Raw genomic sequence first — 21,333 nt, forward strand, 5'->3', positions numbered from 1 at the left:
GAAATCGCAGTACTTGGAGAGTGGTTTCAACAGGGAGCCTATCCCCGAAACTATCGTGACACAGCAGCACTGCACACACAGTATGTGTGTGCTGTGTAGTGCTGCTGCGTCATGCAGCACATATTAAACAGTCATCAAAATGATTTCATCATGTCCCGCCGTAATAATGCCAGGGCAGAACTGCGTCATGTTACTGGTAGGCCCTGGTAGTGACGCAGTGAGTCATAATGTCCCGCTGCAGTACTGGCCCGCCATATTATTCCAGGGGCCAGTGGCACATCATGGACATATCATGCATAATAAACACAGTACTGAATAAACATGTAGCGCCGCACAGGCTCGTAGACTGACTCTCGTCTCGTACTCACTCTCACTGTTGAGTGTGTCGTAGAAGACTCGTACTGGTGGTGGTCAGTGTGTGTGTCAGACTGGGCTCCATCCTCAGCCTCAGGTCAAGTGACCGATCAGTACGAAGCACTGGGTCGTCCGATGCGATGATAAAGTAAGTAGTAGGCCTCAGGCTCCCAGGCCCAGCCAGGGCAACGTCGCAATGAGGTACTCGAGTCACGGTGCTACTAGTACTGCTAGTCAGGCTGGCTGACTCTCTGCCACTCGCGCTCTGAGTCAGACGCTCACACACTGACTGTGTGTGCAAATGGGGCCATCCCTGGGATGGATCCTCATATGATGTAGTGTGAGAGTATCAACCCAGGCGGTAACAATGTACGCATGCTACAACTTTATATATAAATAAATAAAATGGAGGAGAGTGAGCACCCGGACTCCTGGAGCAGAGGGAGCAGGGCTAAGGTTAGGCCCATGACCAATCACTGCACGGCTTTACAGTAAAGCCATGCAGTGATTGGTGGTCAATATGCCCCCATGCTCCTGGACATGGCCTGACTGTGCCCAGTGACTAAGCAGCCAATCCAGGCACTGCTAAGCCTAAAGCAGCACTTCGATTGGCCTAGGGCAGGAGACCACACTGCTCCTTAGAAGGCCGCACTCACTGGCTCAGGGAATGCCGGTATGCCGAGTTGCTTCCCCCCTCTCAGTGATGTCACGGTAATCGCATGCTCGCGGCCGCAGCTCAATGAGACAGCAGAGCTGACTGCTGCAGTGCCTGCCGCAGGCTGAAATTTACTAATAGTAAGTGCTGGAGCCCTGGGTTAAAATAATCAGTGGGGCGACGCCCAAACGCCCACACAAAGGAACCACCATTGTTCTATCTTTAGCCCCCTCAGCCATGTCTCTCTCTTCCTTCGCCCCACCAGTCATTCTTTGGTCCTGAAGTCCCCGATTGCTTCTATAGTACTCTCTCTGACACCAAGCTCTATTGTGGGTCGGTGATTCTCTTGCTATCCGCCTTGTCTTGCTCCCACTATTTTTCGTCCATCGCGGTTGTATATGCACATTTGGTTTCATTGTTTCATTTAATTTCAACTCATTATTCTCATAAGGCTATAGCCTCAGTTGATCGAACATACTTGAAAGTAAAACATACTAAAAAAAATATCGTTTGGCTCAGGGATATCAGAGGCTGGGGAAGGGCCTATGAATGAAGCACTTTCTTTGTAACCCACTGTTGCTTAATTAGTAATCGTGTAATGTACAAGTTCAGATGAAAGGTTGTAGTTCTTATTCGGAAGTATTTAAAAACTGAAAGCAGCTTGAGTGACAATAGCAGCCTCCTCTTTTTCCAGATACAAAGGCTTCTCCAGAGTGCTTTTCCCAGGTTCATTGTATCTAAAGATATGAATTGTTTGTGCACTATTTAAATGAAACTGAGAAAATGTCCACATAAGATCCGGTACATTACAGGCAAGGGAAGAATGGTGAATATATTGCACATCTATTATATGCATTCCACATCCAACAAAGGATTTCTTTTTTGTTATATTTTTTCTAAAAAGCGCATTTTTTTCTTTCTTTGTGCATACAATGAATCCCAAATGATAAAAGGATATTTCAGTGCCTCTCTTTCATTATTTTTCATGCAGGCTAAGAAGCAAGATGTTCCTCGTGAGGACCAGGGGCCATCTGTCAAGAATTTGGATTTTTGGCCTAATCTTATAACTCTTATGGTGACAATAATTGATGAAGATAAGACTGCATATACACCTACCCTGAATCAGTAAGTTGTATTTTCTGTGCCTTTAACAGAATGTCAACGAAGCTTCTGGCATATGGAGAAGACTGAAGTCTTGATATTATTTATACATAGTGGACCAGATGTACGACCTTTCTTGCGGTCGCAAGCACAAAAGCGACTCAATTGCGACTGCAAAAAAGGGTGTTGGTCTTTACAAATGCCATTTTGCAAGTTGGTGGCTCATTATTAGGAAGGGGTGTGCCAAGGGGTTTCTTCCTAATAGCAAGGCAGAATGGTATGTACCATTGTTTTGCGACTGCAGTCGCAAAAAAACTCTTGCAGTTTACTACCTACTTCTAGCAGGTGGTAAGCCAATCGAACAATGGGAGGAGTCCCTAGGGGACCCTAACCACTTTGTGAATGGATGCAAAAATATTTTTTAAGAGCAGGCAGTGGTCTCATGGACCACTACCTACTCTTAAGAAATGAAACAGAAATGTTGATTTTCTCTTTTTTAAATGCATCCTGTTTTCCTTTAAGGAAAACGGGCTGAACTAAAAAAAAAACCTGCTTTATTGAAAAAGCAGTCACAGACATTATGGTCTGCTGACCCCAACAGGCCACCATCCCTGCAAGTGTTGGCCATTCCCAATGGGTCGCAAATTGCGACCTGCCTCATGAATATTGATGAAGTAGGTCATTTGCGACCCCATTAGGAATCGCAAACAGTGTCTGAGACACTGTTGTACAATGCATTTTGCGAGTCGCAAAACATTGCAATTTGCAACTTGCAAAATGGAATGGTAGTACGTCTGTCCCAGTATTACCTATTCAAAGCCATCAGTATGGAGATAAATGCAAATTAAGCAGCTTCTCTGTTTACTCTGGCAGCTGCAGCAACCATAGCATTAGCGTCTGTAATGTGACTAGAACTGCGATTAACCTTCATTTATACTTATTTCCCATTTATTTTTAGTGATGATATGTATTGCTGGTGGAAGCACCTGGCACAAAGCTGTTTTCACATATTTTACTCAAAAATTTACTGACAGGTTCTTAATAAGCCCATAAATATTTTCATTTCCAGTTTTTTCTTTATATTCACATTGAGGATGTAATAAATCTATTCAGTAGAACGGGCTATATAGCACTCTTAGTGCGTGCAGGTAGTTTTTTTGCGCACATTATATGCAGAGGAAGCCAAACGTTCATAAATATACAAATTAGGCAACTATATTCAGCAGCGGAGTTGAAATCTAGTTATATAGGGCGTGTGACGGCAGGGGGGCGGGGCTGTCAGGGGGCGTTGACCAGCTGCTACGGCCCACGCAGGGACTCTTGGTCATCCGAGTCCCTGGAACGCTCCTCGCCTGAAGCCGATGGCCTTCCCCCTTGAAGCACCTGGTCCTCGGTAGCGCCTTCACGCACCACGATATTTACAACAAGGGGTGGTGAGGGACAGAGTCTCTGAATTAAGCAGAAAGCTCTCACCCAGTCAAGAGATCAGGGCTAGATCCAACACCGTTTTTTAGCTCACTGCTCCATCCCAGTTTCAGAACCTGGCTGTATGCAAATTAGTCTGTTCCTGTCCCAGTGCATGATGGGAACAGGGCAAACCAAACTACAAAAGCCAATTCTTACACTTCACGCACCACGAAGCAGCACCCGCGGGTGCGGTCCCTCCGCACAAAGCACCAGGGCACAACAGGAATCAACAGACGGTGTCCGGTGAGCAAACAACAGAGTAGGCGTCCTGGGATCCTCTCCTACACCCCACTCACAGCGCCCCCTTCTCCACTTCCTGACAGTTGGGCCCTCACCTTCATAGACTGGCAGAGGGGGGGGGGTCTGCTTCTCACTTAGGCGTCAATCCCCAGTACTCCTTCCCAACCCGGGAGCTTGGTGTCTGTTGCCTCCTCTTCCAGCTGGTGCTGCCCATGCCCGCCTTCACCTCCTCCCCTCGCTCGCGATGTGAGTCTCCAGCGAGGGGACACTGACGCGCACCCACGGCTCCGGAGGTGGTACTGGCCGCGGAGTCAGGCAGCGTCGGACAAGTGACAGGTACCGAAGCTGTTACTTTATTCTGTGATGATGCCTTTTTGTTTAGGTAATCACCAGGCATTTGTCCATGTTAAATAGCAGCATGTTGGATCTGCTCAAATCTAACAGTGCATGCAAACTTTATTGCAGTCAGGAATTACTGTGTATGTTAAAAAAAAACAGAGAGCCATTGGTAATGAGGGTATTTATAGTAAAATAAGAAGAAACCCCAAAAATATATCTCAAATATAGAGTCAAAATGCCTTGCAGTGGTCAGGGGCCACAAGAAAGCTCATATGACTAGAACTATCGGGGCGATAAGGCTAAAAGCATGTGTAAGATACCGGAAAATTGAGAAGGATGTGAGTTCTTCACTATCAAGTCTGCAACCTCGTGCCAACTAGCAGCCAGGTACCCTATCCTGGCCAGAGGCATAGCTTTGGGGGAGTGGGTGTTTGGGGTGTTTCACCCTTCTAGAAAATACATTTTCTGATAGATAGTTGGGTTAAAGTACTTTCAGTCGTGTATGGTGAGGTCAATGGTGGCTACTTTTATTTAAAAACAGTGGAGAGGGTCGTAACACGATGCTGAAAAGACTCACACATGCTGCATGTTTCTCCTCCTCCAAGTCCTGGGTGACAAACAAGAAGGTGGTTCACGACTTCCTGTCATGTCAACAACCAATCCTGGAGCCGCTCTTATGCTGTTTTTAACATGAACACAGCTTTGGGATGGGTAGAGCAGGCTAATCCAGAGTTCATTTTGTCACAGTCACAGTCAGTGCCAGTAATGCCCTGGCTGTTCCACAGCCCAGGTATTGCTGGATCAACAGTGCACATGTCAGCTAGGTCCACTGTAGACAGCTAGCCTATCTGACATATGCACTGGCAGGAATTACTATGCTGCTTTTGCCCGCCCCCACCCTTACACACATCAGCGCGAGCCAGCACTGCAGCACACAGAATAATAAAATGCTAATGACCATTTGATTATTATGTGTGGCATCGTCTCTCCCCAAATAGTCTCACCTCTCAAAAAAGCACGTAAACCATCTCGCAACACCTCCTCTACCCAACTTAGTATCGGTCTACTTAATTGCAGATCCCTTCCTAAGCATGCCGATGATTTATGCTTGCTAATAGCAGACTCTAAATGGGACGCCTTGTGCCTTACAGAGACATGGCTCAATGAAGACAACATGGCATCCATTGCGCTAGCAATCCCACCAGGATTTAAACTGAGCTTCTCTAATAGAAACGAAGGCCGATGAGGAGATGGAGTGGCTTTCATCTACAATGACATATACACATTGTTGTCCTCCACTCCTACTACATTCCCAGGTACAGAGGGGTTACACTTTTGCCTCCAAATTACCCCCCAACTATCTCTCACAGGCCTAGTTATTTACAGACCTCCGGACTGTCCGGCATCATCTTTGACTGAGCTTATGGACTTTATAGTCCTAAACTCTCTAGCCCATCCGCACTACATCGTAGCCGGCGATTTTAATCTTCACGCCGACAATCCTGACTGTCCACAGGCTACTCACCTCATCTCAACCCTGCAATCGGCCAATCTAACTCAAGCTATTGCAGCCCCCACGCATCGGGCAGGGCACATGCTGGATCTTTTCTTTTCCAACATATTGATAACAAAAGCCAACTCTCCGCTACCACTGCTCTGGACGGATCACTACCTAATCACTTTGTCCATCTCTATCTCCTCCCAGTCTCAGATCACAGGGAAACGCTCCTATGTACGGAGAAAATGGGATAATCTAACAGCGGACACTCTATGCCCGGCACTTCGAGCAAACCCCCTACCCCTCACCTCGGATGTAAATTCCGGCGCCACATCACTGAACTCTTGGATTGGCAATGTTGTGGACTCTATCGCTCCGGCCAGAATCGCTACGTCGCGTAAAGAATCTCCCTCTGCTCCATGGTTCTCCCCTGAGCTGATGGCCGAAAAAAGTAAATGCAAAAAGCTGGAGCGCCTTTGGCGAGCAAATTATTGCGAATCAGCCAAAACCAGCTATAAAAAAGCCCTCCATGCCTTACATTTATCCATAAAAAAAGCCAAAAAAATCTTCTTTGCGACCTCCATCCAGCAAGCAGAACAATCAAGTAAATAAGTTTTTAAGATTGTTCAATCTTTCTTCAAACCCAGAGCCATTGAGACGGATATCATCCCATCCGCAGGACTCTGTGAAACTATCTGTTTTCTTTGACACCAAAATATTAAAAGTGTATGATACTTTCACGGACCCCGAGCCGACATTTATGGATGAGGTGGGAGTTTCTGTGCCACCCGCCTCCTCCTTAAATCAATTTCAGCCCATCACCCTCTCTGAGGCATTGAAAGAAATACAAAAATGTAAATCTGGGGCACCTGATGATCCATGCCCACCTAAACTGTGAAAATTAATGTCTGATGCAATCGCAGTCCCCCTCCTACACATATGGAACACGTCCATTATTACAGGCATGTTTCTGGACTGCTGGAAACAGGCCACTCTTCTTCCGCTGAAAAAAAAACCCCAAGGTGCGCCGGACGATCTGAGCAATCTCCGACCCATCTCCCTTCTAGCAGCCCCTGGCAAAATGCTAGAAAAACTGATTCAACTGCAGCTTAACAGCTTTATTGAAGAAAGCAATGCCCTACATGAAACTCAGTCTAGCTTTAGGGCCGGCTTTAGCACCGAGACGGCCCTTATTGAGGTGGCCAAGTCAATCAGGTGGTCTTTAGATTCAGGGGCATCAGCTATGCTGGTGCTCCTGGATCTATCCGCTGCCTTTGATACAGTGGATCATAGCAGACTGTTGATTCGGCTTAAGGACATCGGCCTGGGAGACAAAGCACTCAAATGGCTACACTCCTACCTCTCAGATCGGTCCCAGAAAGTGGCCCTGGGCCCCTTTTCTTCTGGCCCTAAAGGCCTCTGGTGTGGTGACCCGCAGGGGTCGGCACTCAACACTCTGCTGTTCAATGTCTATCTGGCCCCACTTTTCACCTTGATTGCTAAATGGGGGGTCAAAGCAATATCATATGCGGATGACACTCAATTGGTCTTCCCCTATACAGACACGTCAGAGGCAGCTTTCAGTAAAATCAGGGGCTGTCTTCGAGACGTGGCCAAATGGATGAACACTAATAAACTCAAAATGAATGTGAGTAAAACAGAGGTGTTATTCTTTGGAAATCACAAACACCCCACGCCGGACCTATGGTGGCCAACGGAAATGGGCCCTGCCCCATCTCCCGGAACCCATGCAAAAAATCTAGGAGTAAGATGGGATGAGAATCTGTCCTTCCTGCCGCATATACAACAGCTCACTGCTGGCTGCCTGCACAAACTCAGAAATTTGCGTACATTTCTGCCCCTGCTACCAGTCGAATGTCGAAAAACGATTGTTCACACAACAATCACATCCCGACTTGATTATTCAAATGGCCTCTTTCTTGGTCTGCCCAAATATGCGGTGCAACGCTTACAAATCGTGCAGAACGCGGCTGCGAGATGGATAAAAAATGTCCCTTTCAGGCAGCATATCTCTCCGCATCTGCACGAGCTACATTGGTTGCCAGTGGCAAGCCGAATTAAGTTCAAGGTGCTTACCTTGGCTTTCAGAGCGCTAAAAGGCACGTGTCCCAATTATCTAAAACTTCGACTTCCCCGCTACAACCAAAATCGAGAGCTGTGCTCAAACTCATTGCTCAAGCTAACTGTCCCACGCGTGAGGAAAGCTAGACTTGGAGGCAGGTCCTTTTCGGCCGGTACGGGTGAAACTTTGGAATACCTTGCCCCCTGCCATCCAATCTGCCACGACGGAAGCTAGCTTTAGGAAGCTCTTAAAAACTTGGCTCTTTGTGCAATAACCATGATCTTCCTCCTGACTATTCGCTTTTTTTGCAGGACTCACTAGCGCCGGGACACCTCACCTGAGGTAGCTGTTCGCGCTCTACAAGCATCTATATTATTATTATTATTATTATTATTATGTGTCTTTACCTGCAGGGCTCACTGTAGGCTGAGCGATACTTCTTCGCCTGTTAGGAGAAACCACCACTGGGCGTGGTGTCTGTCAGATTTCATCTGAGATTTTTAAATATACCCAGACAAAGGCGCTCACACACTCTCCCTCTCTCTGTTTTGAAAGTCTTCAGAAAATGTTGGTTACTTTTACAACTTCTTGTGTTTTCTCTTACTCAGTAAAACTACCACTATCTATCTTCATTCCTCTCCCATTCCACTGCCCCTTAAGCCCCTCTCATGAACACAAATTGCTTTCCAATCACTCCGTGGAATCCTACTGCGGAAAATATTGGTAGTGGCCCGTCGCCGCATTATGGGACCTCCTTACACTTCCTTACGGTCGTGGTGGCTTGGGTGTTCCCAATTTACATTTATAATATTTAGCAGCTCAGTGCCATTACACACACACGGGTTGTGTTCCAAGAGAATGAGGAGAAAAAAGCAAGAGCCACCCAGATCTCACTGACCAAGCCACACCCTTGGTCCTGGAATATGACTCTCTCAGGGTGGCAAGGCAGAGTAGAAGTGCAAGGCCTACTCAGAGGAATTGATGTAATCTAGTACCCCGGTCAACAAGTGTGTAGCAAACCACATCCAACAAGTCATCATCTAGTTATTGCTTTTGCTTATTAAAAGGAAAAATACTTTATTAAGTGCACAGTTTGCCAGGTGGAAATACTTTGGGTAACATTTTCTTAGCACTTGACATCTCTACCAAGCACTACACCCTAAAAACCATGGTATGACACCTCACATAGTGGGGAGTTGTTATCAAAATTCAAGGTGTCAGCACAATAAAAGCATAAGTATTTCATAATAAACCAATGCACACACATTAAAACCACTAATGATGGTAACCTCGTAAAATGGAACACTTTAATATATGTAATGATTCACTGTTAACTTTATTGTAGTCAATAAAGCATTTCAATTTTCTGTAAAAGTTGTGCCTAAGTATTTGTTTTCAAAGCAGCCTTAGGACCCCACAATAAAGATACCTGCTCTTTGGAGCCATAAGGCTAAAAGCTCCCTGGTCCGAAAGTGCCTCATAAAATACATAAACCTTTCCAGGGGTCATTAATAAAAGCTCCTGAAAACTTAGGATGCTTTAATGAAAGCATGTGTGACAGCCTGGCAGTGCAAGCTAATAAGCAATGGTTGTGCTTCTGAAATCTCTGGGCACCACAGGAGCAGATAGGCAAAAGCTGTCTTCAGTTCCCTAAAGGAGTCTGAGGATCGACCGTTGCCTGAGGGTTACTCTTTTCATGAACTGGACATGTGACCACAACCAAATGATTTCTTTTGACTTCCTTACTCTTGTTTGTCAATGAGCTGTCTGCACGTTACCTTTTTTCCAGTTCCAGGAGCCCTTTCCCTTCCTATGGGACCAGTAATCCAATTTCCTACATTGGTGTTCAGCAGTGGGATTCAAACCTTGTGTTTGTGGTGTGCTATACAATCATTTTGTGAAACATTAAAATAACAGATAAATACTTTAATGCCATTTTGAGGTTTCTTTTAAATTCACCTCAATTGGCTCTTTTGCTTTCACCAAAGCCTCCCTCAATCTACCTGACTGTATGTGTCTGTGGCTACACCTGCACAGATAGAGGTTAAGCTTGCCAACCTGGTTAACTACACTACTTTTGATCTCAAAGTGTTCTATAAGAAGAAGGGACCTCCAGCCAAAATGAACACCAGAAAGCTGGAGCTCCAGAAGGCTCTGAGGGCCTGGGCAGAAGTTCATCAATCACTGGCAGCAGCAGAGAACCATGATGGGGGAGGATGATATGGAGGCACAAGAAGAGAACCTGGGCACAGGTCTTGAATTGCAGCAGCTGGAGAGTTTGGGGACAACATCTTCACAGGATTTGTGCACCTTCCAAGCCCAGGTAGCAGTATGTCTTCCAAATGCCTGTCCACAGAGGAGCTGAAAGACAGGAAGGCTGAGAAAAAACTAATTTTCCAGAGGTTGGTCAATCAGGTCCTGACAGGGTTGGAAAACTTCAGTGCCGCCTAGCTGGACAGCATTGAGGTCTTGAGCTCCAGATGGAAGGGAAACCTGTGCCACCTCAGGGAAGTGCTTCAGCCTCTGCAAAGGGCCAACCTGACTATCATAGCTAGTAAGTGCCAAATAGGGCAGTGTTCTGTCGTCTACCTGGTTGACCAGGTTCGATGCTGCAAGGTACAGCCCCTTCAGGCTAAAATTCATACCATTCTGGCTTGAGAGCCCTCCAAGACCAAGACAGAGCTGAGGGCCTTCCTGGGCCTCACCAGGCACTACAGGGGATTTGGCAAGGGGTATGGCACCATTGTGGTTCCCTTGACAGAGCTGACTTACAAAAAGCAGCCCAGACAGGTGATGGTGACAGTTGAGTGCACAAACGTGTTTGACACCATTAAAAAGGATTGCACAGCACTAATGCCCAAGGTCCCTGACTTCTCCCAAGAGTTCTTTGTGCAGACAGATGCCTCACAGCATGGCATAGAGGCTCTTCTCTCACAGTCTGAACAAATCGGTCCTAGATAAGCCAGTAGCCTTCATCAGCAGGTAGATACTTCTCAGGGTACAGAGGTGGAGTGCAATCAAAAGAGAAGCATTTGCAGTGGTTTGGGCACAGAAGCTGTTGAGGCCATACCTGTTTAGGGCTCACTTATGGGTTCAGATAGATCACAGAACCCTCAGATGGATAATGCAGATGAGGGGTGAGAATCCCAAACTAATGAGGAGGTTCATTTCTCTACAGGGAATGAACTTTACCGTGCAGTATCACTCTGGAACTGACCCGGCCAATGCTGATGGTCTCTACAGGTTCTTCCGCCATAATGACGAGAACTCCCTTCAGGTGGGTAGTTCTCTTTGCTTTCTGATGGGGGGGACACATGCTCGACCTGACATCCATTGTGCAGTTTTCCTAAACGTTTTGCCTTCAAACCTCTGCGCACTTTAACACTGCTAAACAGTGCTACAGTTCCTGTGCTCTCTCATTTAAAAATTGTAACATTGGTTTCTACTCAATTGGCACCCTTAATTTACTTGTAAGTCCCTAGGAAAGTGGTACTACCTGTATAGAGGGTCTGTAAATTAAATGCTACCAGTGGGCCTGTAGCCACCCACTTAAGTATCTTCCTTAAACATGTATCAAGTCTGTCATTGCAGCCTGTGTGTACAGGTTTAAACTGCCATTTTAACCTAGCAAAAATGCCTTTTGCCGGCCCTAAACCTTTGTTTTAATATATATGAGTCACACCTAGTGTAGGCCTTAAACTGTCCATAGGGCATGTGTTTAAAAAGTTGGACATGCACGTTTCACTTTTACATCATGGTAGTGAAACACTCTTAAATTTGTTTTTCACTACTGCAATGTATGTCTTTCCTATAGCATAACATTGAGTTACCATGTTACATATAATAGGTGATAACTCTAAATTGCAAGCAGGTAGGAATGTTGAGTTTGTTCTCAAAAGAATTTTAATATAAAATCCTCTTTATTGGTGAAGTTAGATTTTAAGTCACAATTCTGAAAATGCCACCTTTAGAAAGTTGCTATTTTTTGTCCCTGCCATTTGGTACCTGTAGCCTGTACCCTGGGCCACATGACTCGATATAGTTGACAGTTGGTATTTTTGTATATTGCTCCCAGACAGTAAGACAGAAAGATAGGTGTTGGCAGGGAGGGCAACTCTGTCTTGATAGAGTGACGGATGTGTCACCAACCACATTTGTACATCACAAAGCCTCTGACTCAGCACACTTAAAAAGGGTTTCACACTATTCGTTTGTGCCTCCAGGCAAGGTGGGGCCAGGGCAGGGAGGCAGGAAGTTCCAAACATCGATGTAGGGGAGAGCTTTCAAAGGTTCTCCCACTTCAAAGTGGGCACCAGACATAAGTAGTAGACCCTCAGACCAAACTCTTTGGATCATGTCTGGCCTGTGGACTCTGCCAGGAAGAAGGACTGCCCTGATTGCTGACATTGAATTGCTTTTTTTTCCACAAGCCCATTAACACGATCATACAATGTGTCAACAATGATATCTATAGCAATGTCCCCAACCAAGTGTGAAGTTAGAAAAAGCAGTTTGCGTAAACTTCATCTGGGTGGAATTACTTTGGGTGACCACATTAACTAAGTCAGTTGGTTCGCTACTGAGGATTGGGTCTACAGGGATCGTAGCACCCTTAATCCACGTGTTTAATGTTGTACGTTGTGAGTTCAAACGTGGGGCTGTCTTTGTTTGGGTTTGGGGCAGGGTGGTTTCAACACCTTCCTCTTCTTTCTCGTCCCACATACGTCTGGGTTAGGGGAAAAGTCCAGACTGGCTGTGATCAAAGATTCAATTGGGCTACATCCAGTTTCAAGATCAGCAATTGCCATAAATAAAGTACGCCACTCACCACTGCAGAGTCCAATTGAAAGTTAAGCTCAGGTTGTTAGGGGACTGGCCCAGCCCTGCCCCGAACGGTTCCGGACGGCCACAGACGGCCCGCCCTTTGCCCGGGCTTCGCCCACTGTCCGCCCGCGCGCGTCGCGTGAGTCCGCTGGCAATTAAATATCCCCCGGTAATAAGGGGGAGGGGCTGTCCATCCTCTCAAAGCTCACTGGTCTCTGGGTGCACGAGTCCTTGCCTGTTCTGCCCCGCTGCTGGCCACTCAAAGTGAAGGGCGAAGCGTCTCCCGAGGAGCGGGAGATGCGAAAAGCTGTTAAAGTCCCCGGAAGTAAGGGGGAGGGGCTGTCCGTCCTCACGAAGCCCCGCTGGTCTCTTGGTGCACGAGTCCTTGCCTGTTCTGCCCCGCTGCTGGCCACACAAAGTGAAGGGCAAAGCGTGTCCTGCGGAGCGGGAGACGCAAGAAGCTGTTAAAGCCCCCGGTAGTAAGGGGGAGGGGCTGTCTGTCCTCTCGAAGCCCCGCTGGTCTCTGGGAGCACGAGTCCTTGCCTGTTCTGCCCTGCTGCTGGCCACACAAAGTGAAGGGCGAAGTGTCTCCAGCGGAGCGGAAGACGCGAGAAGCTGTTAAAGTCCCCGGTACTAAGGGGGAGGGGCTGTCCGTCCACTCGAAGCCCCGCTGGTCTCTGGGTGCACGAGTCCTTGCCTGTTCTGCACCACTGCTGGACACACAAAGTGAAGGGCAAAGCGTCTTTCTGCGGAGCGGGAGACGCAAGAAGCTGTTGAAGCCCCCGGTAGTAAGGGGGAGGGGCTGCCCGTCCTCTCGAAGCCCCGCTGGTCTCTGGGTGCACGAGTCCTTGCCTGTTCTGCCCTGCTGCTGGCCACACAAAGTGAAGGGCGAAGCGTCTCCCGCGAGAAGCCGTTAAAGTCCCCGGTAGTAAGGGGGAGGGGCTGTCCGTCCTCTCAAAGCCCCGCTGGTCTCTGGGTGCACGAGTCCTTGCCTGTTCTGCCCTGCTGCTGGCCACACAAAGTGAAGGGCAAAGCGTCTCCTGCGGAGCGGGAGACGCAAGAAGCTGTTAAAGCCCCCGGTAGTAGGGGGAGGGGCTGTCAGTCCTGTCGAAGCCCCGCTGGTCTCTGGGTGCACGAGTCCTTGCCTGTTCTGCCCCGCTGCTGGCCACACAAAGTGAAGGGCGAAGTGTCTCCCACGGAGCGGGAGACGCGAGAAGCTGTTAAAGTCCCCGGTAGTAAGGGGGAGGGGCTGTCCGTCCTCTCAAAGCCCTGCTGGTCTCTAGGTGCACGAGTCTGTGCCTGTTCTGCCCCACTGCTGGCCACACAAAGTGAAGGGCAAAGCGTCTCCTGCAGAGCGGGAGATGCAAGGAGCTGTTAAAGCCCCCGGTAGTAAGGGGGAGGGGCTGTCTGTCTTCTCGAAGCCCCGCTGGTCTCTGGGAGCACGAGTCCTTGCCTGTTCACAGAATGGACAGAGCATACACCACTTCCACTCCCTTACTCGTTAAAAGAGACTCAGTATGAATACCTTTTATTAACATTTTGTCTAGAAAGTCAACTTAACTTTTCTTGTTACAATTTTGCAATGTTATTTACTGTAATCTAAATATGGTTCGCACTGTGTTTATCTCTCTATTTCGCTCTCTCTTTCAGGACTCTTCCCTTTTTCTTTTCCTCCTTTTCTTATTCTTCTCTCTTCTTTTCCTCTTCTTCTCCTTCTCCTTTCTCTTTCTTCCCAAACTTTTTTCTAAAAATGCATTTTCAGTTAGTACAATTTTATTTCATAAGGATATTGAGTAACATTGCTTTTCTTCTATGATCCAAGGTATCACATTTCCTGCTTTTACTAGAGTTTGTACTGATGTTTTACATTGTTTTATAAAGCATTTTAAACTAAAAAAAAGGAAATCGTCTATTGCCACCATATAGCCACAGTTGGTGCAGTTTGCTTCTTAGTGCTTGATTTTCTCAACCTCTTAAAAATGTCATAACTCTGGTTCCAGTAATTGGATTTTTGTCATATTGGTGTCAACTTTTTTGAAAATGTAACTCTATTTTTCTGAATTAGTCGGGGTTTTTTTGCGATGTGTTTTTATTTTATTACTTCTTGTGTGCTGCATAAATACTTTACACATTGCCTCTAAGTTAAGCCGGCTTTTGTGCCAAGCTGCCAGAGGGGCTTTGGGGCTTCCTTGTGTTTCACCCTGACAACAATTGTGGTTGCTGCTTGAGTAGGATTCTTCCTCCCTCAACAGTAACCCAACTTTCCACATCTACAAAATGTACTAGTAACTGGGCTCAAGTTATCTGCAGAAGCATCACCAATACCCCACGCCATCACAGCTTTCCAGTTTATAAATCCTTGTTTCACCTGCTACCCAAAGCACAGACAGCAAATGTGTGGGGAGTCCCTTGGTGCACGAACGCTAGTGCCGGGAACACTCGCAAATAATTCATAAGGACAAAATCAAAATTGTATGCTAATTTGAAATCTCTGGAAGACTGAACTGCTATGAACTTAATTTGACTGAGCACTTGCAGCAGAATGCTGTCCTCTGCAGTAAGTCAAACATGTGCCCCTCCCTCACACAGTAAAGCAAACTTCCATTAATATAGCCTGTCGTCCCTTGGTTAAATATAACTTGCTATTTCCCATTACACGTCAAAAAACGTGTAATTGCATGATGTAAGAGTGAAATTACTAACTAGAAACAGTAATTACTGCCTCAGTATTCCTTGGCCCCATTCATGGCGTAACTCGTAATGAGCTTCTCATAGTAAAATATCACACTGTGGGATTTGTGTTTTGATTGGAGCATTGCATAGTAAACAACAACGTTTGATACATGCTTGCCCACATGATATTGCTTTATCTTATATACAGCTTTTCTATTGCAAAGATTAATTATAAACGTTTATGACTTAATGCACTAAAAAATAGTATTACATTGCGAATCTAGCACATAAATGATTGTACTATTGTTGATTTTAGGTTCCCTCAAGAACTGAACATGGGAAAAGTAAGTGCTGAAGTCATGTGGAATCTGTTTGCCCTGGATATGAAGTACGCCTTGGAAGGTAATTAGTGTAACCTTTACGTTTAATAAGCAAAAGAGCCCACCGAAATCCCTTGAAGGAAGTATGAAGTGTCTTGAGCGATTACCGTTCCCGAATGTTCACTTGCGTTTGATGCAAGGCCTTTATGATTATTAGAATGACCATAAAGTATTGTACAGCATCTCTGAGGAAGGGAATTTGGTGAAATACGTCCTTGCAAATCATCAACCAAACTACTGACTTGCACTAATTTAATGTGAGTGCATTATGTTTTTAAGAAGTCCAGACATGGCACAGCCATTTGGTAGCTGTAGCCTGTACCCTAGGCCACATGACTTGATATAGTTGTCAGTTGGTCTTGTTGTGTATTGCTCACAGACAGTAAGACAAAGGGGGAATAGGTGTTGGCAGGGAGGGCAACTCTGTCTTGATAGAGTGACGGATGGGTCACCAACCACATTTGTACATCACAAAGCCTCTGACTCAGCACACTTAAAAAGGGTTTCACACTATTCGTGTGTGCCCCCTGACAAGGTGGGGCCAGGGCAGGGAGGCAGGAAGTTCTAAACATGATGTAGGGGGAGAGCTTTCAAAGCTTCTCCCACTTCAAGGTGGGCACCCGACGTAAGTAGTGGACCCTCAGACCAAACTCTTTAGATCATGTCTGGCCTGTGGACTCTGCCAGGAAGAAGGACTGCCCTGCTTGCTGACCTTGAACTGCTTTTTTGCCTAAGGCATGATGTTGCTGCACTAGCGAGTTATTTACGGGTTTATCATAATTACAATTAATATCATGATTATGATCATGATTATTTTTATTGCCTTCATATTTGAGAATCAAATCTGTTGAAACTTCACGCTTTAAGATAAAACAAAACTGTCATTGAAAAATAATTATGTTTAGGCACAGCAACAATCATTATGGAAGGTTAATATGCAGAGCTATTCTGCTTGTCTAGCATGCAGTCACATGGTTGGATTTATTCAACAAGTAGAAAATATTCTCATAGAAACTATAATTACCCATTTCTCTTCCAAGTCGAGGAAAAAATAAAGATACAATATGTGGGAGATTATACTACACGTCTTTGCGTGCTATGATGGAACTGCTTTTGATGGTTTTAATTACTTTAACGACCTCCACCTGCCGCCCTTATTTTTTCCCCGCTTCGTGCTTATCATCTACAGTGAATTACCCAGCTCAGTGCATGAAGCAAATTTCTCTACGCTGCACTGTTCCCTTTCCACTGTAAAATTCTTGACAGTTCAGGTTGCTCCTTTTGACCCGAAGGTCCCTATCACGAAAGGTAAACACTAAAAAGTATAGGATATGTTCACTACTCCGTGTTTTTTAAGTTAAACTAGTCGAAGAGTTTCAGCAGTGTTATTTCACCGCTACTCAATGGCTGTTTGAATTTCAAAGGGATTTTCCCCTTTTGGCTGAAGAAATTGCAATATTTGTTGACATATCCAAAAAATTACAGAGCGCAACCAAATGCAACTTAATAATAATAAAAAAAAGTGAAACATCATAGCAAAACAGATACAGCACCAGAACAAAAAAAATATTTTTCTGAACAAAACACTACAACTTGGCAATACCGGGTAGGAAGCGTGGCCTTACGAAACAAGAACACACACAGGTGACAGAGGAAGAGGATGTGGAGGAAGAAATGAGAGGGTGGCAGCCCATGGAAATATAAAGTAAGCAGGGAAAGGCAAAGGGGCAGGAGGAAGTAAAAAAAGGGCGGCGGCCTGGGCAAATATGGAGTATGAAGGGAAAGGCAAAGGGGCACGAGGACGTAATGAGAGGAGATGGCAAGCAGGGCAGCAGTTATCTCACAGGGTAAAGTAGAAGGGAGGAACACGTGTGCGTGGTCGGTGGCATGAAGCAGAGAGCGAGACACGGAGGGAGGTGGGAGCCAGTAGCAGATGTAGATAAAACATCCCACTTGCCTGAACCAATATGACATTGACAAAGTTTCCTGTCAATGACTGAAAGATGCTGGTGGAAACAAAGCCAGTGGTTGAGAAGGATGGAAGCAAAGCCCACTCCAAGTATACTGAAAGGAAAATATCTAATTGACAGCCATGCTGTAAACCCAAATCTAAAGGTGCTATATAAATATTATTATGCTTAAATGAATACTGTTTAATACCATTCAGTGAATTAATAATACTTATCACAACATTGTCATATATTCTTCTAAGAAATCTTATATTTTGGAAATGTTTCAGAAAGATAGAAAAATGTTTTATAATGTTAAATATAGCAAAACATCAGTATTAAATATGTGTTCCAGCAAGTGGCTCCCAAGCAGGAACAGAAAAAGGCTATAAACATTTACTTTTGTGTTTTGCGCACAGTCGAGCCAGAACAATGTCCATACCAGACAAATCCACAAGAAGGGGTGTCGACCTTCATGTTGTAAAAGCAATACAGTGAGGTTAGCATTGGCTAAATATGAAAAGACAAGTTGGAATGTTGAATCAGTCGGATGACAAAGAAGTCAGTTGTGGTCATGAACTTGTGCAATCAACATAGATTTGCTGTTGACAATATGCATGCTGTTCTGTGGGAAAGAGAACTTATGCTAATGATGTGCTCCTACAGTGCCCAAAGGTAAACGCTCCTAGTGGCTTGAGGTTGTATCACAGAAAGTGAGCATTGGGATATTAAGTTAGAATACAGTATCTACCACAGTTCGGTTTGGATGTTTCATAAGTAGCTGAAGAGCTGGAGAAGTGTTATTTTTGCAGCTTAGTCGCTAGTAAATGGTTGTTTGTCACAAGAACTTTCAAGTTGTTTGCTGCTTTTGGCTGGAAATGTAGCATCATTTGTTGGCACAGACAAAGTAAACAGAACATAACATATTAACATACACAAAACAACACATAACGCAATAAAAAGGTCAAAACAGTCCACAACAAAACAACTACAATACAACACAACTTCACATTGCAGTAATGCAGCACCAAACCGAGCAGCAGTAAAAACAACAGAGTACTTTACCAGCACAACCAAATACCACACAATAATTATGCACATTTGTGTCCCATATTATCACCTCTAAAATTCTGCTTTAATAACATGGCGGTGAAAGGTATTTGCACTAAGCACTGTCTTAACTTTTACCAAGGGCACAATCAGCACCAGTTTGAAATGCTTTGTGATCTGGCCAAGAGATCTAAATTAGGATTGCCTTGGAAGGAAGATGCTCTTTGGTGTAAACTTCGTGAAGCAGCTAAGAGTGGTCGAACTAAGACCTTTTGGTCATTAATCGGGGAGGTTTGTGGGGTGAGATCCAGACCTTCTCCGATATCAATAAATGAGCAGACTTGGGTAGATTTTGTTCAGGGTCTATATAGTAGTAATGGTGAGGAGTTTGATCTTAATAAATTGCAGGAAGATTTATTTCCTTATGATCCTCCTTCCGAATTAGATATTGAAGCCGCAATTAAAGCTCTCCGTTCGTCCGGTGCCTTAGGCCCAGATGAAATTCCAATTTCAGTATTGAAAACTCATAGTGCCTTATGGGGGAAAATTCTATACCCTGTTTTTAAAGCTTGTTATAATAATGGCATTGTTCCACACTCTTGGAAAGGGAGCTTGTTAATCCCTATCTACAAAAAGGGCGCCAGGGATTCACCTGAAAATTATAGACAAATAGCTCTCCTAGACGCTATAGGCAAGGTCTTCACCAAATGTCTATTGAATTCTATAAATGACTGGGTGACCATGTCCGCAATTCTCCCACTAGAGCAGACTGGCTTTAGAAAACAACACGGTACCTTAGATAATTCTACCGCTCTCCAAATCTTGATCGAAAAATATGTCACAGTCCGTAGAGGAGGTATTTATGGAGCATTTATTGACTTCTCTACGGCCTTTGATAAGGTGGAAAGAGTCTTGCTTTGGAGTAAGCTAATAAAGTTAGGAATGCCCCCGAGCTTATTGAAACTAGTTATCGCACTCCATACAGACACCTGGTGCAGAGTTCTAATGGGTGGTGATAGAGGACTTTCCAGGATAATACCTACCAATAATGGGCTTAAACAGGGCTGCCTGTTGGCGCCCCTGTTATTTTCCCTATACATTGCTGATTTACCTAAAGCCATATTATCTACGAGCAATGGTATTGCCCCTGTATTAGGGGGATCACCCATTGCATGCTTAATGTATGCCGACGATATTTTAATTCTGGATCTCACCCCAAAGGGTCTGAATAATCGTTTAAAAAGTTTGAACTCCTACTCCGAGGCCCACTTTTTAAAAATTAATACCTCAAAAAGTAAAATAATGTGCTTCTGTGGAAGGAGAAAACCTAAATACATCGATTATTACTGGTCTGTCGGGGGTGAAAGACTAGAAGTAGTTAAATCCTACCCCTTTCTTGGGAAGATAGTCACGAGTAATCTATCAGAAAAAACCCATACAGAGAAAAATGGTAGGAAAGCTCTCGCTCAAGGGAAGAGTCTTATCTCCTTATACAAAGCGACAGATCGGAGGCATTTTTCCATATTGCTCGAAGTCTATCGGGCAAAAATCCCTGCATCTCTAATCTACGGACTGGAAATAGTGGACATGGCATGCTGGAAATTCTTGGATTCTATTGAAGGAAGAATTCTTCGTAATTTAGCCTCTGTAAATACTGCAAGCTCTACGTCTTCGTTAAGACAAGAATTTGGTTTGCGTAGTGCACGGTCCCAGGCAGTAGCGAGTGTGGTGCGATGGGTTTTTAATATTGCTGAAGGAAAGACAGGCACCCTGAGGTTTCTAATAAAAAATGAGTTGTTGGGTTCCTATAATGTTTACTCCTCTATTGTAAGGAACTTCAGACAGGCAATTTCTTTATTACAGATAGATGAACAAAGTCTTTTTACACTATCAGCTTCCCAACTAAAGTTATCTTTAAAGACCTTGTCTTGGGAGTTGAGTTTTAGAGCTGACAGTACGATCCGAAAATCTAAGAGAGGAATGTTCCCCCTAGGTAACTCTTGTGAAATTAAAAAACTTCAACCATATTTAGGTTGGAATCCTCCTCATGCAGTTAGGCGATTTATTTTTTTGTTGAGATATGATTTACTTCCATTGAATTGTTTATTGTTTAAATGGCATGGTGGTACAGATATCTGTGATCTTTGTAAACTTTATTCCCAGGATTTATACCATGTTGTTTTTGTTTGCCCAGCCCTTATGGTACACAGACGTAAATGGTTAAAACCTTTGTGTTTTCAGCTGGGTATTTTTACTGCTTATGATTTCATTGTAGCTATGTTTAATCCCCCGAACGATATGTTTTGCTTTAAATTGTTCTCTTTCTTTAAATGTTTTTTAACATTGTATTGACATTTCTATTTAATTATGTAATTAATGTTGTTTTTTCTTTTTATTGATAAACTGTTATGTGGATCTCGATAGAGTTCCGTTATCATAAAAAATAAAACTTGAAACTTGATTGCCTTGGCTAACCTGCTTGGGGCAGCGCATGAGCCTTTAGTTCAGAAATAAATAACTTAGATGTTCACACCATGTGTGAGTAAAAAGTAAAAGGTTAAAGTAACTATTAACATGAAACATGTTTAAAATTATAGAAACTTGGCAGTGGGTTAAATATATAAAAAAAAAGAAAAATGCCACTAATCTATTTATATAGGATTTAAGAATTCCTGTTGCATTTCCTTTGCTATAGATGTTCAGAAAACTCTACATGACAC

General features: G+C 44.6%; 1 protein-coding gene across 2 annotated transcripts in view; it reads left to right on the plus strand.

Annotated features, from left to right (window-relative positions):
- The window catches only part of UNC13C (unc-13 homolog C), a 1,328,864-nt gene that overhangs the window by 733,632 nt on the left and 573,899 nt on the right, over positions 1-21,333 (plus strand). For both annotated transcript variants that reach the window (XM_086958316.1, XM_086958317.1), the window contains exons 16-17: positions 2,001-2,134; positions 15,551-15,636. In XM_086958316.1, coding sequence (XP_086814442.1) covers positions 2,001-2,134; positions 15,551-15,636 — 220 coding nt within the window. The remainder of the gene's footprint in view (positions 1-2,000; positions 2,135-15,550; positions 15,637-21,333) is intronic.

Source organism: Lissotriton vulgaris, chromosome 2_1 (assembly GCF_964263255.1).
Source record: "Lissotriton vulgaris chromosome 2_1, aLisVul1.2, whole genome shotgun sequence".
NCBI classification, from domain to species: Eukaryota; Metazoa; Chordata; class Amphibia; order Caudata; family Salamandridae; genus Lissotriton; species Lissotriton vulgaris.